Source organism: Maylandia zebra, linkage group LG17, assembly GCF_041146795.1.
Source record: "Maylandia zebra isolate NMK-2024a linkage group LG17, Mzebra_GT3a, whole genome shotgun sequence".
NCBI lineage: Eukaryota > Metazoa > Chordata > Actinopteri > Cichliformes > Cichlidae > Maylandia > Maylandia zebra.
The window spans coordinates 11,960,383-11,983,339 of record NC_135183.1 but is presented as its reverse complement, the minus strand read 5'-3'; the positions used below and the strand labels follow the sequence as shown (position 1 = coordinate 11,983,339).

General features: G+C 41.3%; 1 protein-coding gene across 3 annotated transcripts in view; it reads right to left on the bottom strand.

The window, feature by feature from the left end:
- Positions 1-22,957, bottom strand: part of LOC101485789 (carboxyl-terminal PDZ ligand of neuronal nitric oxide synthase protein) — a 246,267-nt gene that overhangs the window by 80,775 nt on the left and 142,535 nt on the right. For 2 of the 3 annotated variants that reach the window (XM_024805650.2, XM_024805649.2), the window contains exons 6-7: positions 8,707-8,848; positions 1,507-1,724 (exon numbers count right to left, since the gene is read on the bottom strand). In XM_024805650.2, the coding sequence (XP_024661418.2) occupies positions 1,507-1,724; positions 8,707-8,848 (360 nt within the window). The remainder of the gene's footprint in view (positions 1-1,506; positions 1,725-8,706; positions 8,849-22,957) is intronic. The other variant, XM_024805651.2, reaches the window with a different exon arrangement.

Below are 22,957 nucleotides of genomic sequence, written 5' to 3'. Positions count from 1 at the left end.
GGTGAGTTTTCACAGGCCAGAGAGCAGATGGTCTGACTGAGCAGTATCAAATCTCTAATACTACAAGGCCATGCAAAGACGTGAACTGGCCATCTTTGCGCTCAGTTGCCAACACACTGCTAACAGCTCCTGAAAGAAACCAAGTAGTGGGAGCTACTTTCTTAACAGTCATGCCATACACAAGCACAGAGCTGGTGTAACATTGATTTTAGTGGAGTTTACTACATGCATTTATCTTCAAATGAAAATGAAAACTTTATGATTTCTCAAGTAAATCTTACATTAAAGAAAGCCTTCGAGAAATCTGTATAAAGTCTAAATCTAAACATAAACCGGTCCGTGGCGCAAAAAAGGTTGGGGAACGCTGACATAGGGGCAAAGGTCATGTTTCATAAAGCAAGGCATAAAAAAAACTACTTACATTTAAAAAATATATATTTTACAACTTAAAGTGTCCATTTGGTTTCTGCTGATGGCTCAGTTTGAATATTGGAACATTAGAATAAAAGCAGGACAGCAACCGTCCTAGATCTATGAAAAAAAATGGAGGTTGGCAGTTGAGTGCATTGAATATTTTCACATTTGACAACTGATTTCAAGCAGCTGTGGTGGCTAAATGACTGAGTGTACGACACCCTCGACCACTTTTGATCGTCACGTAGTAACACAGTTAGCACCTAGCTGAAAGCGACCTGCCTCCATGCAGTCGTGGCCCGACACAGATAGTCCTGCAGCTACTCTCAGAATTGCTAAAGGTTTGCAAAATAACTGCTGTCTAATTTGCAAACACAGATTGCCAACACTTTACAATCAATCAGAGTGTGCCAAACAACTCGTCTGCAACTCATCACTTTGCAATCAGCGACTTGATTCAACTGGTTGGCAACTTCGTATATTTTTTATAAAGCAAAGTGAGCGTCTTTCTTTGTACGTAGATGGCAACAGATTTGTAAAAGTCAAGTGCTGCATTATCACAAACAGATTGCATGTAATTGTAACTTGACCACATTCGATCACAAACTAATAGCAGACTGACTGTGTCATTTATCACTGCTTTGATGCACCAAAGTTGCTTTGAAGATGGCAGCTGTTTGCATGTGGTTGTGGCCTTTGTCCCTGTCTTTGAAACAACAAGAGTGTGAGTTCATTGCATGCAGTACAGTGGCAATAATCTTGGTACTGATGTGGTCTCCAACCACTAATTGCTCTGCAACTTTACCATAACTAGTTTGACTCTCCTGGTCACGTTGGGCTTTTCTGTTTGGGATCTTTTGTAAAAGAGCCTTCCTGCCACCTCGTACATGTGTGAGATTAATTGTTGATTCCAAAACAGACACGGATGTGCAGTAGATAAAGTGCTTCAAATTTAGAGAATAAAGTGACTAGAAAAGCGCTAAAGGCCTGTCCATTTGCCAACTGTAATGCCAAGCTGCTGCCACACATACAGAGAACATACATGAACCTTGGCAACCACATTGCCTATCTGTACACACAGTGTTTGCCTACCTTGTTTTCTGAGAGGTTCACATCTGTTGTCTTGGCTGTGGCGTCCAGGTCAGTCACTCCTCTGTTGAGGTTCAGATCCTCTGCTGCTAGCGCCTGGCTCACCTCCTCGGCATCAATGTCGGTCTCTTCAGCGACGGTCGCCGTCTTCTCTGCACCTGTTAGCTCCCGAACTGAGCCCAGGAAAGTACATACACACACAGGTGGATAAGCACGCACACCTGCACACACACACACACATGTAGGCGTGAGCATGTACGCACACACACATGGGTGGACAAACATAAAAGCGTTTAAGAGAAAAGTTTCCACACAGCCACAGTATGCTAAATAGTTGACAATTTTTTTTTATTGCCACACAGATGTCAAATTTAATGTCAATTTAAAATAAATGTACTGTTGGGAGCACACTCTGGCTTCCATTTAGTGTTCCTGTTGCTGTTAATTTATTTCCAATACAGAAATCAGTGGTGGTTTCTGAGTTTTTACAAAGCAGATATTAACTGTGATGATCAACAAAATTGCTTCCTGTGACACAAAATCAAAACAGCTGCTGTTCACAGCCAGCCCTCCCACTCTTCTGCTTGTGGCCCCATCGCTTTTAATCAAAATTTTAATGGAGATATCCATTTTCCTTTTATTTGGTAAAGACTACTTTTGTTGCTGTTAATAGTTCCAGCAATCCAAACATGTTAATTTAGTAAAAACACTGTTGAAAGCTGCCACAGTTTATGAGAGATCGATGCACTGAAAGACATTTTTAAAAAGTACCATTAAAGTCAATTAAAAAAGCAGAAATATGTTGATTTAACTTGATATTTGCCAGCAATGATTTCTCAGTTATGAGATTCCTCCTGCCTTCAGATATTTCCTCTGTAGAACTTTGTCACAGTCACTGAAACACTTCCTCCCAGTACCTGGAATGTCTTCACCCAATTCAATGTGAACCTTGTAACCAAGGAAAGCCTGTGTTTCCATATTTTATTCCATAAAACTGCACAACTGCACTGCACTTGAAAACTGCCCACAAAACAAAATTGCATTTGTTTTCTAGCTGTTAAAAATACACTTGACTGGCATAGGGGCTGCACTCCCTTCACTGGCAAAACTATATCAGCTGGCAAATCCATCTGCCCACCACTGGCTATCACGAAATAAAGCGAATAAGCATGAATATAAGAATATATAGTGGAAATACACTCACTTTCATCTATTCACCTGCTCGTTAACACAAATATCAAATCATCCAATCACATGGCAGCAACTCAATGCATTTAGGTATGTAGGCATGGTCTAGATGACTTGCTGAGGTTAAAACAGAGCATCAGAATGGGAAAGAAAATGTGTTATGGTTGATGGTACTGGTCTGAGTATTTCAGAAAGTGGCGATCTACTGGGATTTTCTCACACAACAATCTCTAGGGTTACAAAGAATGGTGTGAAAAGGAAGTATCAAGTTCTTTCCGAGCTCGTTGCAACCAGTCTATTCAATTCAATTCGATTCAGTGACAGGATAAAATCTGCACTGTATGTTCCTGGTATGCAGAAGAATGCATGTCTGAATCAAACATTAAAGCAGATGGGCTCCAGCAGCAGAAGACCACACAGGGTGTCACTTCTCTCAGCTCGTTTTCCCCTCTTGTGCACCCAGCTATTAATCCTCTCCTCCCCCTCCACTCAAACCTCCTCTCCAATAGTTTGGAAGGAGCACAGCTTGTCATCTCCAATACTTACCATTCAAAACCTGCTGCCAGTACTACTCTCACCTTTTCCTCCATTACACCTCGTAATACTCACCCTTTCTACTCAACTGGCAAAGCTCTGCTGCCCGGTGTTTACCCGTGCTCTCTGCTACTGACATAATTTCCCCCTGTTGTCTTTGCTTCCCAGTTCAGCCTCAACTCTTTCCAGATGACTTTGTTATTGTTAATTACACTGAGAGAAGAAAAGAGCTAAGCTCCTTTGCGGGGAGACTGTTGCAAATTGAGAAATGGTGCATACATGGGCCTGGGTGGGAGCCATTTACAAATGACTAAAGAGAGCAAGCGTTATACGTCTTGGATAAATGATTACATACAGCAACACTTCCTCTTGGAATGTGTGACCCTGGTATGATGAATATGGCATAAATATTATTTCAAGCACTTGGGGCAGGGATAGCTCAGTAGGTAAAGTGGTCGCCCCATGATCGGAAGGTCACTTTATAAAGGTTTAGCAAAGTAGATTTCCCCGAAGTTTATAATTCAAATGAAAAGTGATATGTAAAATTAGCCACCTGTGCATGTTACACTGCAGGCTCTACACAGATTCACTGCAGAAGTCCAAATTAAGCTTTAGGCTCAAACCACGGCTCATATAAGAAAGTCAGCCGCCAGCTGCCTTCAGCCTCAGTGCCCACCCATGTCCACTGTGGGTGCAGACGGTGGTGACAAGAGGCCCAGGTGGCAGAGGCCTCCAGTGCCTCGGCAGAAGTGCAAGTAAGGGAAGGGCAGGGTTGACCTGAGGGAAGGGGGAACTGAACCCTTCTTTGTCTCCAAAACGCTGAGGGAAGCCTGGAGACAACACTGTGGGCAACCATTAATTAGACTCATCTGCATGGAAACTTATATGCAGTGAATATTTTTCTGATTAGTACAGGGAACGGGGGGGTTATAAAAATGTAATCAGATTCAGTAATTTACCTTGTTTAAGCTACTGGAATATTCTAAATCTTTTAAAACCAAAGTAGCAGCAGCAGCAGTGGTTCATTACTCTATAAGTGAGTGTGAATTGAAAGAGAAGGGGAAGAAAACTGTGGAATCACTAGCGCTTCAATTCACTGTTAAAATGACCAAAATTACTTTGAGCTTTTACTGTTTCTTAGGTGGAAAAAAGGGTTAAACAGGTATAAATGAACTGGAAGCAGGTGCAGTTGTGTTGCTTTTTGTCACTCCATGAATAAAATAGTCAAAAATCACACTGACTGAATCAAAATAACTTGCTCAAATAAACAGTTTTTGTTTTGTGTGCTTTTAAACTGTAGCTAAAAAAGTTATCATATAGCCCGTGGGCTTTTTACCCAGCACACTTAGCATTCACTGACTATCTAGTTACTGCTGAATGGATATTCACGCCTGTGGCTCTGTTATAACTTATGCTAAATTGAACTGTAATGACACTGGCATTTGTTATCATTCAGTGGGCTTCGTTAGATCCAGTTCCAAGGTTGGAAGCTGACTTTACAAAGTTCTTTGTTGTTTATATTACTCAGTCTGGGTTGGACAACTCCTCTGAAACAGTACAGAAACATTGCCGCACACTTTCTTCTCTTCCTTTTCTTCCTTCTTGTGACTCCCTGCTGTTCAACCCAGTTCTCCATCCCCTCTCCTCTTTTCTAATCTACATTTGGTCTTTCTTCTTCCTTTCATCCTCCTCCTGAGTTTATTTTCCCCTCTAACATCATTTCCTCTTCCTCATCTCAACTAGACATGCCTTCCTCCAGCACACTATCTCCCCCTTTTTTTCCTCCCCTCTCCTCTCATTGCCATGATAATTAGTTCTTCAGATAAGCACATTGGCTGTGCGTGACGGCGCTTGTGTTATTTAACACACCGTGACAGTGAGTGCGTGTGTACAGACCTCTCCTTGTATGCATGTGAGGTCCTCTTTACAATGTGTGTGCGATGCACAGTTAGAGCGTGTGGGTGATCTCCGGGCTCATCAGCATGTGAAAACGAGCTCGTCTTTGGAGGGCTGGAGGGGAATCTGCAAATAACATATCCCTGCCCGGTGTAGATCAGGGCAGGGAGGACGACCAGCAGCTGGCCGCTGTAAGATCTGGAACAATGGTGTAAAAGAGCTGCATTTGATGACTCCTTGTCTTGTCCTCTCAGGACCCCACTGAGAGCCACGTGTCCCCGGGCTGCCACACAACCCAAGCCGTCCAGACATCAGGCAGCGGATAAAAGTAGCTCAGCCCACCAGTGTTGTTGTGCCGTTTCTCTGTGTTGACTCATCCATGATATTCGCTCTAGCATACCATTCTCCTTCTTTCCAGTTTGGGCACAATACAGGCAGGAATCTCATCTACAGCACATCTACAGCTGTGTATGTGCAGTGCGTCTCCAGTACAACCTGTTAGTGCAGTCTGAGGACACATGACTATGCGAAGTGTGTAGGTGTTTGTGGGCACTGGGGAATGTGCTGACAGCCCTTCAGATTTTGCTTTACTTTTAGGACTTCCACAATGGAACTGATGACACTTCTTTCCCATTTTGCTTAGGGCATTAAAAACATACTTTTTAGGATTACAATCTGATAGAACAAGTGCTAATGGACTCTCACTGGTTCTTCCCGAGACTCTTTCCTATCTCAAGGTTAAAACTGAAACTGACAACACAACGTTAGACAAGTTAGAAAAGCCGATAACCTGGGTATCAACTCAATGATTGGCAACATCTCCATTTTTCAGCATGACAATGAGCCCAAACACAACTAATATGGTATAAACCCAATGGTCTTCATGTACTAATATGTACATTCTTACACAGTGTAAAAATAAACACGTATGCTATACTACTGTCCAATTAATGAAATGTGACCGGCCTATTTTGTTCCTACATTTGTTAATAAACGAGAACAGTTCTGAAGCAACAGTCTCGTATAATCACCATACTCTTCCACCCACATTTCTCTTTCTAAGGAAATGCCTCCAGGTGAACAGAGAAAGCGGTGACGCTACTGTACTTCTAAGGCAAGAAAGCAGCAGAAAGTCCAGCTGAAGAAATGAAAACAGTTATGTCCAAAGGCTCCTTTCTCATTTACTATGTGTTAATAGACCTCTTTGCATTGACTCATTACTTGTAATTAATCTCCGTCTCTCTTCCACAGCATGTCTTTCATCTTGTTTTCCTTCTCTCACCCCAACCGTTCGTGGCAGATCGTCGCCCCTCCCTGAGCCTGGTTCTGCCGGAGGTTTCTTCCTGTTAAAAGGGAGTTTTTCCTTCCCACTGTCACCAAAGTGCTTGCTCATAGGGGGTCATATGATTGTTGGGTCTTTCTCTGCGTGTATTATTGTGGGGTCTACCTTACAAAATAAACCACCTTGAAGCGACTGCTTTTGTGATTTGGCGCTGTATAAATAAAACTGAACTAGCTGAAATTATAGAAGTTTTTAATATGGTTTCCTCTGAGACACCCACCGTGGCTCAAATAAAGGAAATAAATTTGGACATCAAAAGAGATCAGAAACTCAGGGCAGACTGGAATAATGCGACGACATTAGCCTGTTGCATCCAGCAACGATATGTCATTTTTAATGAAAGATACGATAATTTAAGAGACGACAAAGAACACAGGTTCAAATTAAAAGCCTACACCTTTCAATTGAATCTTCTGTTTTCTTTATATTAAATGTAATAATTCTTTTATAATTTAAAATTCAACTGTAATTTTTAGCATTAATAACAATAATAAGGATAATAATACTTCATTTGCTTGTCCATATGGTAAGAGACACTTAAATTTGTTTGTACAAACAAATTCAGATACAAATATTATAAATGGCTGATGAATGATGATGATGATGAATGTTCATACGCGTAGGTTACACACAGATTTGTGCTTATGGACTATTAGTAAATACTTATTTTATAATTATAATTGTATTATATTAATATTTTAAATCAGTTTCATGTCTTCCAGTTTTGCTTTTATGTTTTGTTACGGAAAGACACTAACAAACTTCTACAACATTCCCTCAGTTACTATTCTTAATATTCTCAGTTGCCAGTGGTTGCACGGCTTCTATTTTAGACATCAAAGGACCTTGATATCTCTACTGTAGTCCACTTCACGTATGTTACACATTGATGCTGATGGGGACAAACAGACCAGAGGCTGGCAACGAGGCCACCTTGAGGAGAATAGCTGCTAAATTTATATCGGATTTAGTTTATACAACAGATTTATGTTAAAACAGGAGGCATCACTTTAGATTTTATCAGAAGATAAAAATAATGAATTGGTTATGTCGTAAATTAGTCTCATGGTGGTGAACCAAGGAGCAGAGCAGGCAAAAACCAACAGCCATCAGTCTGTTTGGATGCTACAGTGTTATGGCAACAGTGCAGCATCCAAACAGAGAACATCTTTCTTGAGAGGAAAGACAAAGGTGAAGAGCGACTTGCTGCATAATGAGGATGGAACAGAAAAAAAAAAAAAGCTTTTGCAGTAAAAAGGCATAAACATGCCATTTTGAATGATGTTCATATCAACTGTAACCATAAATTATCTTGGGGATAATTTCTGCATTTCTATGAATGCAGAAGCAGAGAGGTGATTGGAAATAAGCGAGGCAGGGGGAAATTACACAGGATGGAAATTGCAAGTATGAGTCTTATTCACTCAGCCACCTGGACAACCTCCAGCTAATATGAAAGAGCAGCACTGAATCCACCCACAATTTAGGCACTCAATTTAACAATGTTTTGTTATGGGCGTCTAAAAAAAAGACAAGGTCTATCAGTCTATCGGCAGCACAAGCCTGGCTGTTTCTATCAGCGATGTGCCCTTTGTTGGTCCAGAAAGTCTGCTCTCAAGGTCTGCTTTTAATTTTGGACACACCGACAATGTTTTTACTGCCACAGCCAAACAAGCCTCGAGTCTCCTTCACAGCACATGCCTCTGAAGCACTACATTACATCAACCCACACACGTCTATCTATCCGCTCACTCCCTGCGCAGTTCTCATCTGAAAGTAAACCTCGTAAACAGCTGTATTTACTCGTCTTAAAATCACAGTGCGTTTTATCTAAGTGGGCGCTTTACATGGCAAAATAACATTTCTGGCATCTCACAGAAAAACAATCTTAGACTGTCTCTGTATGAACTTGCCTGTCAGCGTTCACTAACAACGCCTGCTGAAGGTAAAACAACAAATGAATTACCCTGAGACAAAACGTCACTCAATCAATCGTTGCATTTGCTCCTGACCTCTCCTCAGTGAGCTCGCGTCTACTTTTTTGTCTTTTAATGAGTTCAATTCAAATTGAAAACTCGCACGCAACTTTCACCTTGCAGTCTTTAGTGCCTCTGCAGCTCCACCATTCTCCAAAGTGATCACAGTATGCACAACTGAACTTGCAGTAAGCACTTTTTAACAGACTTGAGGCCACAGCAGAAGTGCTTTAATAGAATAAAAAATGGAATGGTGTTCGTGTCTACCTGTGACGGAGGAGTCATTGCTGTTCTTGTCGCTGTGGTGGTCGTCCTGTCCATCTGTGTTCTGCTGCGTGTGCTGCAGACTCAGTTTGTGACAAACTTCAAACGCCTGCCCGACTGTCCGAACGATACGCATGGCCTGGCTCTGCGAGGGTGAGGAGACAAAGAAAGACAAATAAATGTAGCTGTGATTCTCAGAGTGTTATCAGCTGCATTTTTGTGTTGACATTTGGTTTTAAAGAAAAATTAAAAACTCTTTGCTGCGTTGCATTTTCTAATCGACTTCATCTAGTGTGGCATCTTTCTCCTTAGGCTTCCTCTGACTGGGTTTCTGCAGGTGTTTACCCAGAAACCAATACATGTTTCTGGGTATAAGGCAATGCAAACCCCATCACGAGCCACCAGGGTGATTTTACCAGATAAGACTGAGCCCAGTGTTGGATTCCGACTGGACCCAGAATCACTCTTAGAATATTTCCTGTCTCAGACACAACAAGCCCAGAACACGGGTGTGTAGGTCAGCTGGTGATTCACTCTTACATGGATGCACTGGGCCACATGATGATATCTGAGATCACTATGTTAAGAGATCATGATGTTGTTGTGGGGCCATCATTACAACTGACCAATCATGTTGTTGTGATGCTTTGCAACTTAAGTGGGGAGGAAAAATACTGAAACTGAATCGTCCTGTAGTGGAAAAAAATGCAGAGTCACAAAGTCTACATAAGGAAGAGGCAGAGCTACAAAGAAATGAACGGGCTTTCACCCGTGAGACTATGTTTCTACCAATGTACTGTAAATGTGGAATTATTACTCTTGGACTCAGTGGACTTGCTTTCATCCATCTATCTTTGATCCGATTCAGAGAGCCCATCCCAGCTGTCACAGAGTAAAGCTTACATCCTGAACATGTTGCCCAGCTATATCAGTTTTTAAAAAAGAAATGCGTCAGTTACATGTTGTATTTTCTTTAATTTAAAAAAAAAAATAATAATAAAGGTTTAGGTAAAGATTGAAGTTTCCATTTAAACTTTTTATGTGAAGAAGAAGAAAAATTAGACATAAATGACAAAAATGAGACAAAAATGACACATAGTACTCACTAGCTGGAAAGTTTCTGAATAATTTCTCATTACTTTTTTCAAGGGTGTAAACTTGAGGTCATGTTAACAATCTAGTGAAATGTGGCTTACATCGCCCGAGGTCTTCAAGATTTATTGGTGGAAAACTGACAAAAAGCAACTATAATTCTTACAAGTGTGGTGTGTGTTATCAACATGTAGACAGTACTGTATAAAGATTTAAAATATCACATCACATTTGACCTCTGACCTCTCCTTTTAGGTTAATAGACTGATCTAAGGTCAAAGTGAGAAGCTATTTAAAACTATGTTTCTTACTGCTATTGCATTAATAAATAGGAATACAGGGAACAATATAGGGGGATTCTTTTGCCTCCAAAAACCATGTCACATGACCTCTGACCTCACTTTTGATTTCACATCTGCATTTCTTTTAAGATGACCCCAAAAATTGTTTATCTTCAAAGAAAATATTGCAAAAGGAAAGAGAATGAGGTGCCCAGTTAATTAGCAATATACGGTAGTATTAGATTATATAATATTATATATGTACCTTATTCATGTTCAGTTATTTACAGGTTACTCCTACTATACTATTCCCTTAAAAGTAAATACTGCCCAGAGACTGAGCCGCCTCGGCAGAACTTTGTACTCTCTGAATAATTCTAGTTATTATTATTATTGTATTGTAGATGCAGCTCTTTGTTGCTTTTATTTTTTTGTTTGGTGGGGTGGTGGGGGTGTTTGTATTTCAGCACATTGAGAAATTTCTCCTTTTTCCTCCTTCTAAGGCATTTCAAACAAATAGCAGCCTGTTGTTAAAAAAAAATACTCCAAACTCTGAATTTCTACTTTTGACTGGATTTCACTTTACCCGCAGGCACACCGACTTTAGTGCCTCTGCTCATCTCCTCCTTTTTCCTCCTTCGGCCCTGCTCTGAAAAGGCAGGTCAGGCAAAAACAACTTAGACGCTTTCTATCTCCTGTCAGGCATCTGCTCTATCTCCTCACAGTAGAAAGGCGTAAAGGCAGAAAAGATTTCATTGTAAAGCACTCATTCTCAGCTGAATGAGTATAAATGGATGAAGCGTGGCCTAAAAGCCACAACACAATACACACTGAAGGACCAAATCCTTTCTTGCCCTGCTTGTCAACACTGGACTAGTTTGAGGCTGTGTCCTGTAAGTGATAACAGCATTAGTGCAAGCTCTGTATGGGATCAGAAAACAGTTGATGAGTTAGTGGGTTTTGACAGCAACTGAGCTCCTGGGCTTTGGCCTCAGCCCACAGATGTGTTTCTGTATCAGTAGTAATGTTTGTCTGCAGTCTTCTTACAGCACATTTTATTATTCATTTTTTTTAAATTAAATCGACTCGCTTCAGTTTAATTTAGTGCTGATGTTACCATAGTGACCAGCCATCAGGTGGCACAACCAGCAGAAAGAATTTATGACCTCCCAGTGTGTCACATACCTTCTGACCCTTACAGAGTCAACAGTCGTGATGACTAAGCTGCCTTGCTGGCATAAAAGCTCCATGAACCTCCACTTTGTTGTGCTCAGTCACCTCACTAAAAGTCACTGACAGCATAAAGCCATTTGAAAACTCTCTCTCTCTCTCAAAAAAACAACAACAAAAAAACACTTTTAAAACCATAGAAATAAAAATTCAAGCCAAACTTTCAATGAAAATGAACATCAGAAATACACTCTGTGCAAGTAAACACCCTGCTGTCAGCTCAAATAGAATACTGAGGTGCAAAATAAGCATTTGGTTTAGCATTGCCTAAGTTTGTTTATTAAAGTGTTAAGTAGCAGGCGTCCCACTCTGTGCTCTCTCTGCATGCCCGAGCTCCTCTCCACACCTCTGAGATCAAACCGAGCCACCCTACGGAGGAAGCTCATTTTTGTGGCCATATGTGAAGCCCATAAGTGACGGTTGGCACATAATCCGACTGGTTCACCACAACGGTTAAGCTGACCACGTACAATTCGCCAGTTGAGCTCATGCTCCATGTTGCGTCAAGATCCCCGGAGAGTTAAACCTTTAGCTAGGGTAGCATTTCCGTCAACCACAGAGGAGCATGCCACTGGTTTCTGGCTTCAGATTTGGAGGTTTTGCTACCACCACATTGCATGCTACAGGTTGTTGCAATTAAGGTAGTCAAATCCCATGATCTGTGTAAAGCAGGAGCTGTCATGGATCGCTGTGTGGCAGGCAGGATGAGGACCCAATCGCAAAACTCACACACACGGGGATGAACTCAAAAAACACAGCTTTATTGCTGGCCACGAGAAACAATACAAAATAAACTAAACTGGGAAAACTAAAGCACAAGGAGAGAGAAACAGGGAAATCCACACAGCATGAGGGAGAACGCGACGCCGAACAGAGGGAGACGCAGACAGAAATACACAGAGGGTTAACGAGGAAAGTGGGAACACACGGGGAACACAGCTGACACTGATAATCATAACGAGACAGGGCGGGGTGAACTGAACATGACATGTACAGGCGTGAGAGTCACAAAGTAAACAGGAAGTGCACAGAGGTTCAGACAGGAGGAGAGAGAGCACGGGGAAAACACAGACATAACGGGCTGGGGAAACATGAAACAACCACAAAGTGTGTGTCTGACAAGGTGATTAGCAACACAGGGGCACCACAGGGGACTGTCCTCTCCCCCTTCCTCTTCACCCTCTACACCACAGACTTCAGCCACTGCACAGAGACATGCCATCTTCAGAAGTTTTCTGATGACTCTGCGGTGGTTGGATGCATCAGCAGGGATGATGAGACAGAGTACCGGGCTGTGGTCAACTCCTTTGTCACGTGGTGTGAGCAGAATCATCTGCAGCTCAACGTGGCAAAGACCAAGGAACTGATCGTGGACTTCAGGAAGACCAGGAAACACTTGACCCCTGTTTCAATCCAGGGGTCAGTGTTGACATTGTGGAGGACTATAAATACCTTGGAGTACACATTGACAATAAACTGGACTGGGCTAAAAACACCACAGCACTTTACAGGAAGGGCCAGAGTCGTCTCTATTTTTTGAGGCGACTGAGGTCCTTCAACATCTGCCAGAAAATGCTGAGGATTTTCTATGAGTCTGTGGTGGCCAGTGCGATCCTCTATGCTGTTGCATGCTGGGGGAGCAGGCTGAGGGTCGCAGATGCCAACAGACTTAATAAACTGATCCGTAAGGCCAGCAATGTTGTGGGGATGGAGCTGGACTCCCTCAAGGTGGTGTCGGAGAGGCGGATGCTGTCCAAGATAAAGACAATGTTGGATAACACCTCCCACCCACTCCATGACATGTTGGTCAGTCACAGGAGCTCGTTCAGTGAGAGACTGAGATTACCGAAAAGCACCACTGAACGACACAGGAAATCATTCCTGCCTGTGGCCATCTCCCTGTACAACGCATCCACTTAACACACTGTTTGCTGCTACAGCTACACATGTTTCTTTTCCAAATATTTATTTATAAGTGACTTATGTATGTATGTATATATATGTATATATTGTACTATTCTTAGTTAGCGTATTGTCTGTCTTGTCTTAATGTTGGTTTAAAATGGAGCACTGTAACAAAAAATAATTTCCCCCAGGGATCAATAAAGTATTCTGATTCTGATTCTGATTCTGAAAGGGAGACGAGGGCTCATAAATACATAGAGGGCACACAGGGGGAAGAGAGAGCACGGGGAGAACTTAGACATAATGGGCAGGGGAAACATGGAATAAAACATAAGGAGAGACGAGGGCTCACAGATACACAGAGGGGCACACAGGGGGTAAAAGCCATGAAGGGAAAACACTTAAGGAACAACACAACAGGGCAACTCAGAAAACATGGCCTAAGCAAGGAACAAAATACAAAAATACAAGGAACTAAGAATACTGGGCCCACATGGCCCAGGACCATGACAGGAGCTTGTTTCCAACCAAGAATATCTGTGCCAAATTATTTCCATTTCCAATTTCAATCATCCTCTGCTTCATCGTCCTTTCAGGAGTTCAATCAGCGTTATTTTATATATAAACTATCAAATCTAATCAAACTATATATCTACAGTTTAATAATACAGTAACACCGCACAATCTAATTTGTAGAGGGATGAAAAACAGAGCTGTCTAAGAATTCTCACAGTGACATGACTAAATAACTTCAGAACCAAAAAGAATTGAAGAACTAACAGTTTCAACCTCTTAAATGGTAAATATTGCTATGATGAGATTTTAAGAAATCCTAAGGATTTTTATTCACGCTAGTTGCAGTGACTAACTGGTAAACTGATCACCCAGAGACTGAGCGTGCAACCCACATAGCACCCATACTTCAAAAACAGAAATTCATAGACTGTAATGTAAAAGGTTGAGTAGTTGTTTTGTACTATATAGAAAACTTCTGAAGAGTATTTGCCAGATTAGCTGTTAAAGCAATGCTTCCCTCCACCTTCATAAAATAATTTAGTGTTTGTTTGTCTTAACACATCTTCCTTATTGGTATTCAGTGACAGTGTCATCAACCAACCAGGCGTCATGAATACAAGTAGCTGATGTTCAAGATTATAGTGATAAAAATGCAAATTAAAAGAGATGTATTCAATTCTGACATCTGCTTCCTCTCTTTTCTAATTTTCTGGAGACGAGTGTTAATAACGTGAGACATCATCGCTCTATGGGCATTAAGAAAGGAAAGAAAAAAACTAGTGACCCTTGAAGGCAAAACTCCACTTTTTTTAAACAAGGAAAAAGTTGTTCTGAAAATGATAGATGATGTTATTCAAAAATGTTAAGTATACACTTGCAGGCATCTCACATTTGGAGCAACTCTTGCATCCTTCACTCATCTTTCCTCCTTGGAGCCGTGGTTCTGTTTTTCCACGCTCTGCCGTTCCCATCTTCTTCATTTCCTCCTCCATTATCTCACCCCCACATCATCTCCTCCTTCTCTGTGGACCCCATTCATGTCTTCTCACCCCATGCTGGTCCTCAGACTGACAGTAAACAATCGTGTTTCCCTTTGAAGATGTTTGTTCCACAGGCAGTCATACCGGGGATGAGAGCAGATTCTGGTGTTATTGTACACAGCGAACACAGCAAAGCTCGGCTCCCCTGCCTCACACACCGACGCGTTGGAAAACACACAATTGAAAACAATGCTTTATACTTTTTCATTATTTTAGTCCTTTTTTTCCTCCTCTCCAATTCCCCTTTCTTGTAATTGACTCAACAGTTCAACACATTTTTTGTGCTTCTGGCTCAGAAAGATGACTTCCTCGTTCTTAATCCTACTAACAAAACCCCAAATTGGTTCCACTAAATGCTCCCATTAAACAAAAGAGCTAACCTCACTGAACTGCTGAAAAAAATGCTTGGGACATGGGCTGCCGCTGGGAGCTCAACAATGATAATACCATACTGAAGTAATAAGGGCAGAGGCAGCAACAATCCAATTCAATTTCAATTCACTTTCATTGATATAACAACTGTTGTCTCAAGATGGTTTATACTGTTAGGTAAAAGTCCTGGAGAGAAAACCTCAACAGTCAATCAACCCCCTATTAGGAAGAACTTGATGACAATGGGAAGGAAAAACACCCTTTTAACAGGAAGAATATTTTCTCTGCAGCATACTGGATCAACTCTACAGCTTTTTAAAGAACCTTTCAACAACCTAAATTACAACAATGAGACACTTATAAAAAAAGAAGAAGTCCTAAATCTGTCACCTGACCATGGCCTTTCTATGGCAGCCGGGATAGACTCCAGCCCCTCCTGCAACACTGATGAGGATAAGCGGAAGAAAATTTATGGATGGATGGATATAATAATTTATAATGGAACAGAGATACTCAGGTTTCAGGGTTATGGAGAATAAATGTATAAATAGGAGAATTTTTTTAAGGCACTTTGGGGCCAAAACTGGCAAAGTCAAATCCATCACAGTCTTTCATCTTTGCTAGAGTGAGCAGCAAAGACTGAGGGCACTACACAGGTCAGGTGTCTTTTTTGCAGCATATCAACCAGTTTAATTGCTTCTTTAAGAAGACATCCATATTCCCAGGATCTTAAATATCTATCCTCAAAGGCATCAGGAGCCAGTTCAGGGACTTTAAAACAGCAGTGATGTGAGCACTCTACTTGCTCCAGTTACAGTCTGCCAGAAGTACTTTGTAAGCTGCAATTGTTTTAAAAGCTTCTGGGGGGAGAGTAGAGTGCAATGTGCTGCAGTAGTTAAGTTTAATTGTAATAAAAGTATAGACCCGCTTCTCAGAGTCGCTGGGACAAAAGAAAACTTGAACCTTTTCATGGGGGCTTAAATAACTGATTGCTGCTTTGGTAAGGTCTCCTATGAGACCGGAAAACTGAATCGAAGTCAAAGGACAGAAAAAAAAGCTTTTTCTTCTTCTGGTCAAATGTGCTTATGGACAATTAAGTGCTTAGACAGTGAGATTAACGTGGAGGAGATTCTCTCTGTTGCTATTCTGTTGAAACTGAACTGGGACAACATCTTAAAGAAGTAAAACCTTGCAAAGTCAAAAGTGCCAAATGCGAAGTCCCTTTCAACAAATACAGTTTTAGCCATTTGTTCAAAGTCTTTAAATATTTTTTTGATGTAATTTGCCCCTTAGTTATGACCGTTGAGATTGGCAATGCCAGAAAAAATGCCCTTGTTCATTTTAAGAGCCAGCTGGGTTAACAAAAAGTTGCATATCATAAATACACAACCATATTTTCCAATTATTCCCAACATCACATTCATAGCATTACTGTACGCTGTTTACCTTTTCAACCAGACTGCAGTCTTTTGAGTCTGGATCAGATTTCTGATCCAGACTCAGAAATCTGATACTCAGGGGTGTCCAACTCCAGGCCTCAGGGGCCGGTGTCCTGCAGGTTTTCGATGTGTCCTTGATCCAACACAGCTGATTTAAATGGCTAAATTACCTCCTCAACATGTCTTGAAGTTCTCCAGAGGCCTGGTAATGAACTAATTTGACCCAGGGTGATATCTAAAACCCTTGAGGCCTGGAGTTGGACACCCTTGGTCTAACTGGACTTTCCATACAACTATCTATGGCAACTGAACCAAACCACAGACTTCATATTAACAATAGATGCAGCCTCTGGGTCTGAAAAGTATCCTAATTGTCAGTAAACACTTTCCCAATGACTTTATATTCTCAGAACCAAGCTCCAAGTCTTCAACACATGACAGCATGCTTTCAGGCTAACACGTCCAACCAATGCTGCCAATCGCAACATGAACCAAGTATTTTTAGTTGGGTAAACATATATTAACTGGAGAGACACTTCACTCTCAGATTGCTGGTTTACTTGTGGTTACTAGGGTATTTAAAAGTAGAACGGATAGCAGAGTCTTTGGCTTTCAGGCCCATCTTTGTGCTTACAGAATGCTCTACATTTAATCGTAAATTTTTATTAATCTCTGGGTAGTTCGATTGTTAGTGTTTGGGGTTTTACAATATAAATGCTTGCTGTGATGTGGCATTATTTGAACTGAACTGAAGTGAAGTAAATTGAAGTTAACTAAAAAAAGACATAACTAACTGTTCCTTTGAGGTCCTCTTAATATAGAAATTCCTTGAATGTCCTTAGTGTTACACCACTATGTTCAATGCTGCTTTTAACACAATTTCTTTTTTAACTAACTTTTTATGAAGACACTTGCACTTTATCTGAACATTTTTTGCCTTCAGCCAATTCTCTAGCTAATCTCCAATTGTGGCAGCTGACAGGATCACTAAAAGATCTGTCACTCAAATGCAAAACCTCGATACCCTGCTGGAAAGGCTGCTGCTGCCTATGTTGGACATCTGTCACCATCTCTGTCAAGTCCTCTTTTTTGTCTCCAACTCTGTCCCCATCACTTTTCCTCTCTGTCAGTTCAACTAAATAAAAGTGTATCTTTTCCTTATCTTTGCCTTTCTATCCCTTTCTTCTCTACATATCAAGCCTCTGGTGAGCTGGCTCTTCCTCAGTGATGACGAGATGAAGTCTGTCCAAAAGTGTGATGCATTATTTATCCTGAATTACCCACAGAGGTTGAGCGGTGCTTTGGCTGTCCACTTGCAAGTCTTGGCACAGGCAAAAATAAGGGGCAAATGGGAATATAATATAATCTAGGAAAGAGCAGGGTAAACAAGAGCGGGGGTGGTGAGCAAGGGAATTGCTTGTGATTAAAGAATTGCCACATATCTCTCTCTTCATATGTCTATTCCTTCTGTGATGACAGTTTCCTCTCGTCCTTCTACAACTTACGCAGACATTGCTCAGTGTATACAAATCTTCTATAGCATATAAGACAGATCATTTCACTGGCGTATCCTTTAAAGATTTGCATTAGACGCTCTCTGATCACTATAATGATCAGGGCACAGCATAGTCTGATCTTCAAACACTTTGATTGAAATTAGGGGGGGGGAACAGGAATGAATTATACCATAGTTCTGGCACTGCAGGTGAATATTATGAGAGTGAAATAACTCCTAATCAATGGACAAGTCTCTGTGTGCATGTGAATGCGCTCGAGTATGACAGCATGAAGTGAGCGAAGTGTAAGGAAATTAATTTATAATGTCTCAGTGACTCTTCTGAACCATTAGCTTGCTTTTGAGGCACCACACATGGCTACATCATGCAACCCCCCCAAACCAGTTTCAATCATCTTACTGCTTCTGTCAACCTTTCTTGATTCTTCTTTCTCTCCCCTGTCACCTTTTCTCTCTCCAGGATTTGTTTAAATGTCAGTATCTTTTAATTAACTCGCTCTGTGGCAGGAGTGCCAGACAGCATCTGAATGTTCTGGATTCTCCCCTTTCCTCTGTCACTCACTAGACAGTAAACTGGAACATCATCTTGTCGGTGTGAATTTGAGAACATGTAAGAAATTCTCAGTCCTAGTTTGTCACATTTTGGCACTTGGGGATGAAACCTTTCCCATCATATTTTAACATGCCATTTCCCAAGACACCAAGATACTGGAGCTTGGATTTCAAAGTGAGTAACAGAGGGACATATTTTGTCGCTCTAGCGAGTTTTGACAGCTGGGTACAACTAGGACCTCCACTTCTGCTCTGCATCCACTGCACTGATCCCCTACAGCCAATCTAGGTATTTTGGGATGGGCAAAGATGGGGCAACCGTGCCCTCAGGCCCCTGTAGGAGGCTTGGATCCAGGGTGGGACCCTGGTAACCCTGTTCTGGGCAGGGTAATGCTCCCTTGCTCTCATGCTCTTCAAAAGGGTATTCTGTACTATTTTTGGTCTTGCCAATTCTTTGGGACCAATTTGCTGTTGAAGAAGCTTCCAGGGGCAAGCAGTGAACTTGTGGTTTGGGTTACAAATATAAAATGATAAACATCTGTCAACTTTGTCTGCCACAACCTTCTCCTGCTTTCTTGGTTACCATGGTGTAACACGGTTGGACAACGGTTTTGCCCACAGTCGCATCGTGCTTGTTTTAGACATTGCAGGACTTCCCACTATCCTACGGCACTACCCTGTATACTGGAAAAATGACATTTAAGGGTTGCTTAGTGTGTCACTATGTGACGCCAAAGGATCCTGACCACATCCTGGGTTGGGAGTGAGAACAACCTCATTAAATCATCAAATAAGCCAGTGAAATGTTTTTTTTTTTAAAAAGGGTAGACTTGTCAAGTTCCATGACAGCTTCAGCGAGCTTATAGCGGTTGTTGTAAATAGCACAAAGCTAAAACACTGGAGAATAAGACAGAGTAATTATGTCAGGACAGCCAGTTGACTTCTGCCTGTGTTTACATTTCAGCAGGGGAATCTAATCATCAATATATAACACGACTGATATGTAGTGTTAGGAAAGGAGTAACTTAAAACAAATGGCCAACCCATTTCCAGTTCTGTTTGATTTGGAACTTTGATTTAGTCGTGCCACTGGTGCAGAAGCAACGCAGCTTTAACAGAGAGGAGAGACTACAGCTCAAGACAGAAGGATAATTTCATTGAGATATGGATATTCAATAAAAAGTGCTGAAAGGCTATTAAATCCAATTGCCTTCCCCAAGCTGTATCAAGAACAAAGTGAGTCCTTATCATTGAATTGGCCTTATATCATTTTACATCAGCACTCTACAAAGTCAGCGAGGAAACCATTGATTCTTCACTTTAAAGCTAAAATCTACAGTGGCTACATTTAAACACCATCCACGTAAAAATATACACCCTACACACATCTTGTTCTTTAAGACATTTTAGTTTCTAATCTCTTATCTGAAACGGGCAGTACTGACCCTGTACCTTACCCCAAACTTTCTAATGTAATTAGCCACGAGGGAAAAATCTCCCTCTCAAGAGAAAAGTCTGACCTTTGCAATCTTCTCCGTCCAAATCTCAATGAGAATTTCATTAAATGAACTCAAGGAACACTTGACACAATAACCACAGCTCTCACTACATCCATTAGCTGGGTAGATAAATTAAAAACACAGAACAACAGCAGGACTCTACATTAAAGCTCGACATGTTATTACTGAGCTGTAATATATAGAGTCAATTATCAGGTTTAAAAGACCAAAACCAAGTTATCCACATTATGTTTTATGATCCTTATGAGTGCCGTTCTTTATGTTAGGCTTGTTAAAGTGCCCCCGCCTCACTGATGCAGATATCGCCAAGATTAGACATTAGAGTAATGATACCAACACATGACATGGTCTAAAGCTGGGCTAGCTTCATTAGGATTACCACCAAAATCTTGTGAGACTTGTACTGGGAAAGACCTGTATATTTTACAAAACACTGAAGCTCTAGAATATAAAGTTTAAACATATACTTTCTGAAATGTAAAAACTTGCAAAGTAAAAATTATATAGAGGGTTTGATACATTTTAAGCTATTTCAAAAACTTGTTTGCATATCTCAAGCACCACTAGTGACACTATGGAGCAATATCCACCAACAACAAGGCATGGCAGGGGCAGTTGTGTGACGTAGGTGCTGCATTCACTGCTTCAGACTTTCCAAACACTGACAGCTCATGTGAGAGGAGACAGGCTTAAAAATAAGTGGCTGAAAAACTGACCTGAACAGTGATAAGTCAAAACATTTGCCTATTTCTTTTGATTTGCGATAAATAAACCACGCAATCATTGATCACTGTGGCTTCTTATGAATATTGCGTGTGGATTTCCAATATATAATATTCAAAACATGGCTTCTGAAAGGCGTAACACTTTCTGACACCACCTCTTGCTTCTGCTCTTACTTACAGCTGCCTCTTAAATAGAGTAGTACCGTCTGTGGACTTGGAGCCAATGTGGCATTCACTGTGTGGATGAACACTCTTTGCTCCATCACCCACACTTCAATTCTACATAACAGTGACTCGACCATTCATTAGCATCCACTGAAGTACTGATTTGGAGAAGGAGGAGGATGAATGAGAGAGCATAAGTCATAGTAGAGGAGAGAGAGAGAGAAGGAGAACCTGCCTAAGTGTTAGAAGTGATCGGCCAGTGAAGCCTTTTTTATGCCGCTGTGATATAAAGCCAAGACATTTTCTCACTGCTGGTAGTTAGAAGGAGAATAAAGTCTCCTTAATCATCTTCCTAATTGTCCTCTCACAGGTTTCCACGTGCACTCACACAAAACCACACGAATGACATTTTTATTGCATGTTTGACATGGTTACCTTTATTCTTCTCATTATGCCAGAGTGCTTCCTTCTGATTTAGCCTTTGTCAGAATTTGAATTATCAGCTAACAGTAGCATGGGTGCTTAGCAAGCTGGATCCATACGCTGCAATGCACTGGGTGTAAGACACACACACACAAGCATAAACAGTGGTGAGTTATATATAGGGATGTGCACCGGTTCTGACATAAACGGTAGTAACCAGACCGAAAAGCAGCGCACAGTTCGGTGCTTTCTTTCCCTGAAATGTCATACACTTTGAATTCTAGCCAATCATTTCACCTTTGCGAGCGTAGTGGGCGGGCCCAGGTACGTACGTTCTTTTAGAGCAGAGCTACAGTTTAAAAATGTCCAAGGCGAAGCGGTCAAAGTCTGGCTGTACTTCACAGCAAAAGATGCAAACTCAGCAGCCTGCAACAAGTGCTTTAAGGTGATACTGTGATACTGTCAAAGGAGGTAACACCTCGAATCTGATGAAACACCTGGCGACTTATAGCGTTTTGTTAAAAGCCGAGCAATGCACCGTATTTGATAGCTTGCTGCGAGACCTCACACCGAGCACATCTACTGCGGGTGTGGTGCCTGTTCTCGGACCCGGAGTTTGCAACATCCCCAAGAACCCGGAGGAGAGTCCTGGCCCCTAGCCCTGCCAGTGTAGCAGAATGATGACGGATGATGATGCAGCAGCAGCCGTTCTTCTCTGCGTGAGTAGCTTAATGTTGTTCGTGTGTAATTTACGTTGAGTAGGCTAACCACGTTATTACATTAATGCATGTAAGGTGAACTAGCAAACATCATCATAGCTACATGCGGCTGTCTTCCTGTTTGATGGCAGATACTCCCTTCACCCTGGCCAAAAAGGCTAAAATGACCAAAGAAAAAGTGGAAAACAGTTAAACATGAGAGGTTTTGGACAAAGTTTGTGTTTTTTCCATTGTTTAAGCACTGCTTCCAGCCAAGAGTGATACCATATATGCCCCATAGCTGCAGAAAAGGCTAACATTGTTATCTTTTTACAAAAAAACAGTTAAACAAGAGGCTTTTGGACAAAGTGTGTGTTCTCCATTCTTTAAGCACCGTTTAAGCACCGGCACCGTTTCAAAAGTACCGGTTTGGTACTGGTATCAGATAAAACCTAAACGATACCCATCCCTAGTTATATACCCACACCACACTTCACTGTACTAAAAGAAATCACAATCGTCTTAGAAGACTTTAAAACTTGTCACACAATTTTAATAAAACTTCAAAGGTACCAACAGCACAAACATTGTCATTAAAAAAATTCCCCCCACCTGCCTTCATTATAGAGGCAGAAATTAGCTTTTGTTCCAGACTGCAAAAATGGTCATTTCTGCTATTAAAAGCAGCAGTTTAACACAGCTACTGAATCTACAGGGACCTTCTTGACTTGTTTTTGCTCAAGTGACTCCTTGAGGAAATGCAATTTTTTTTTTGACACT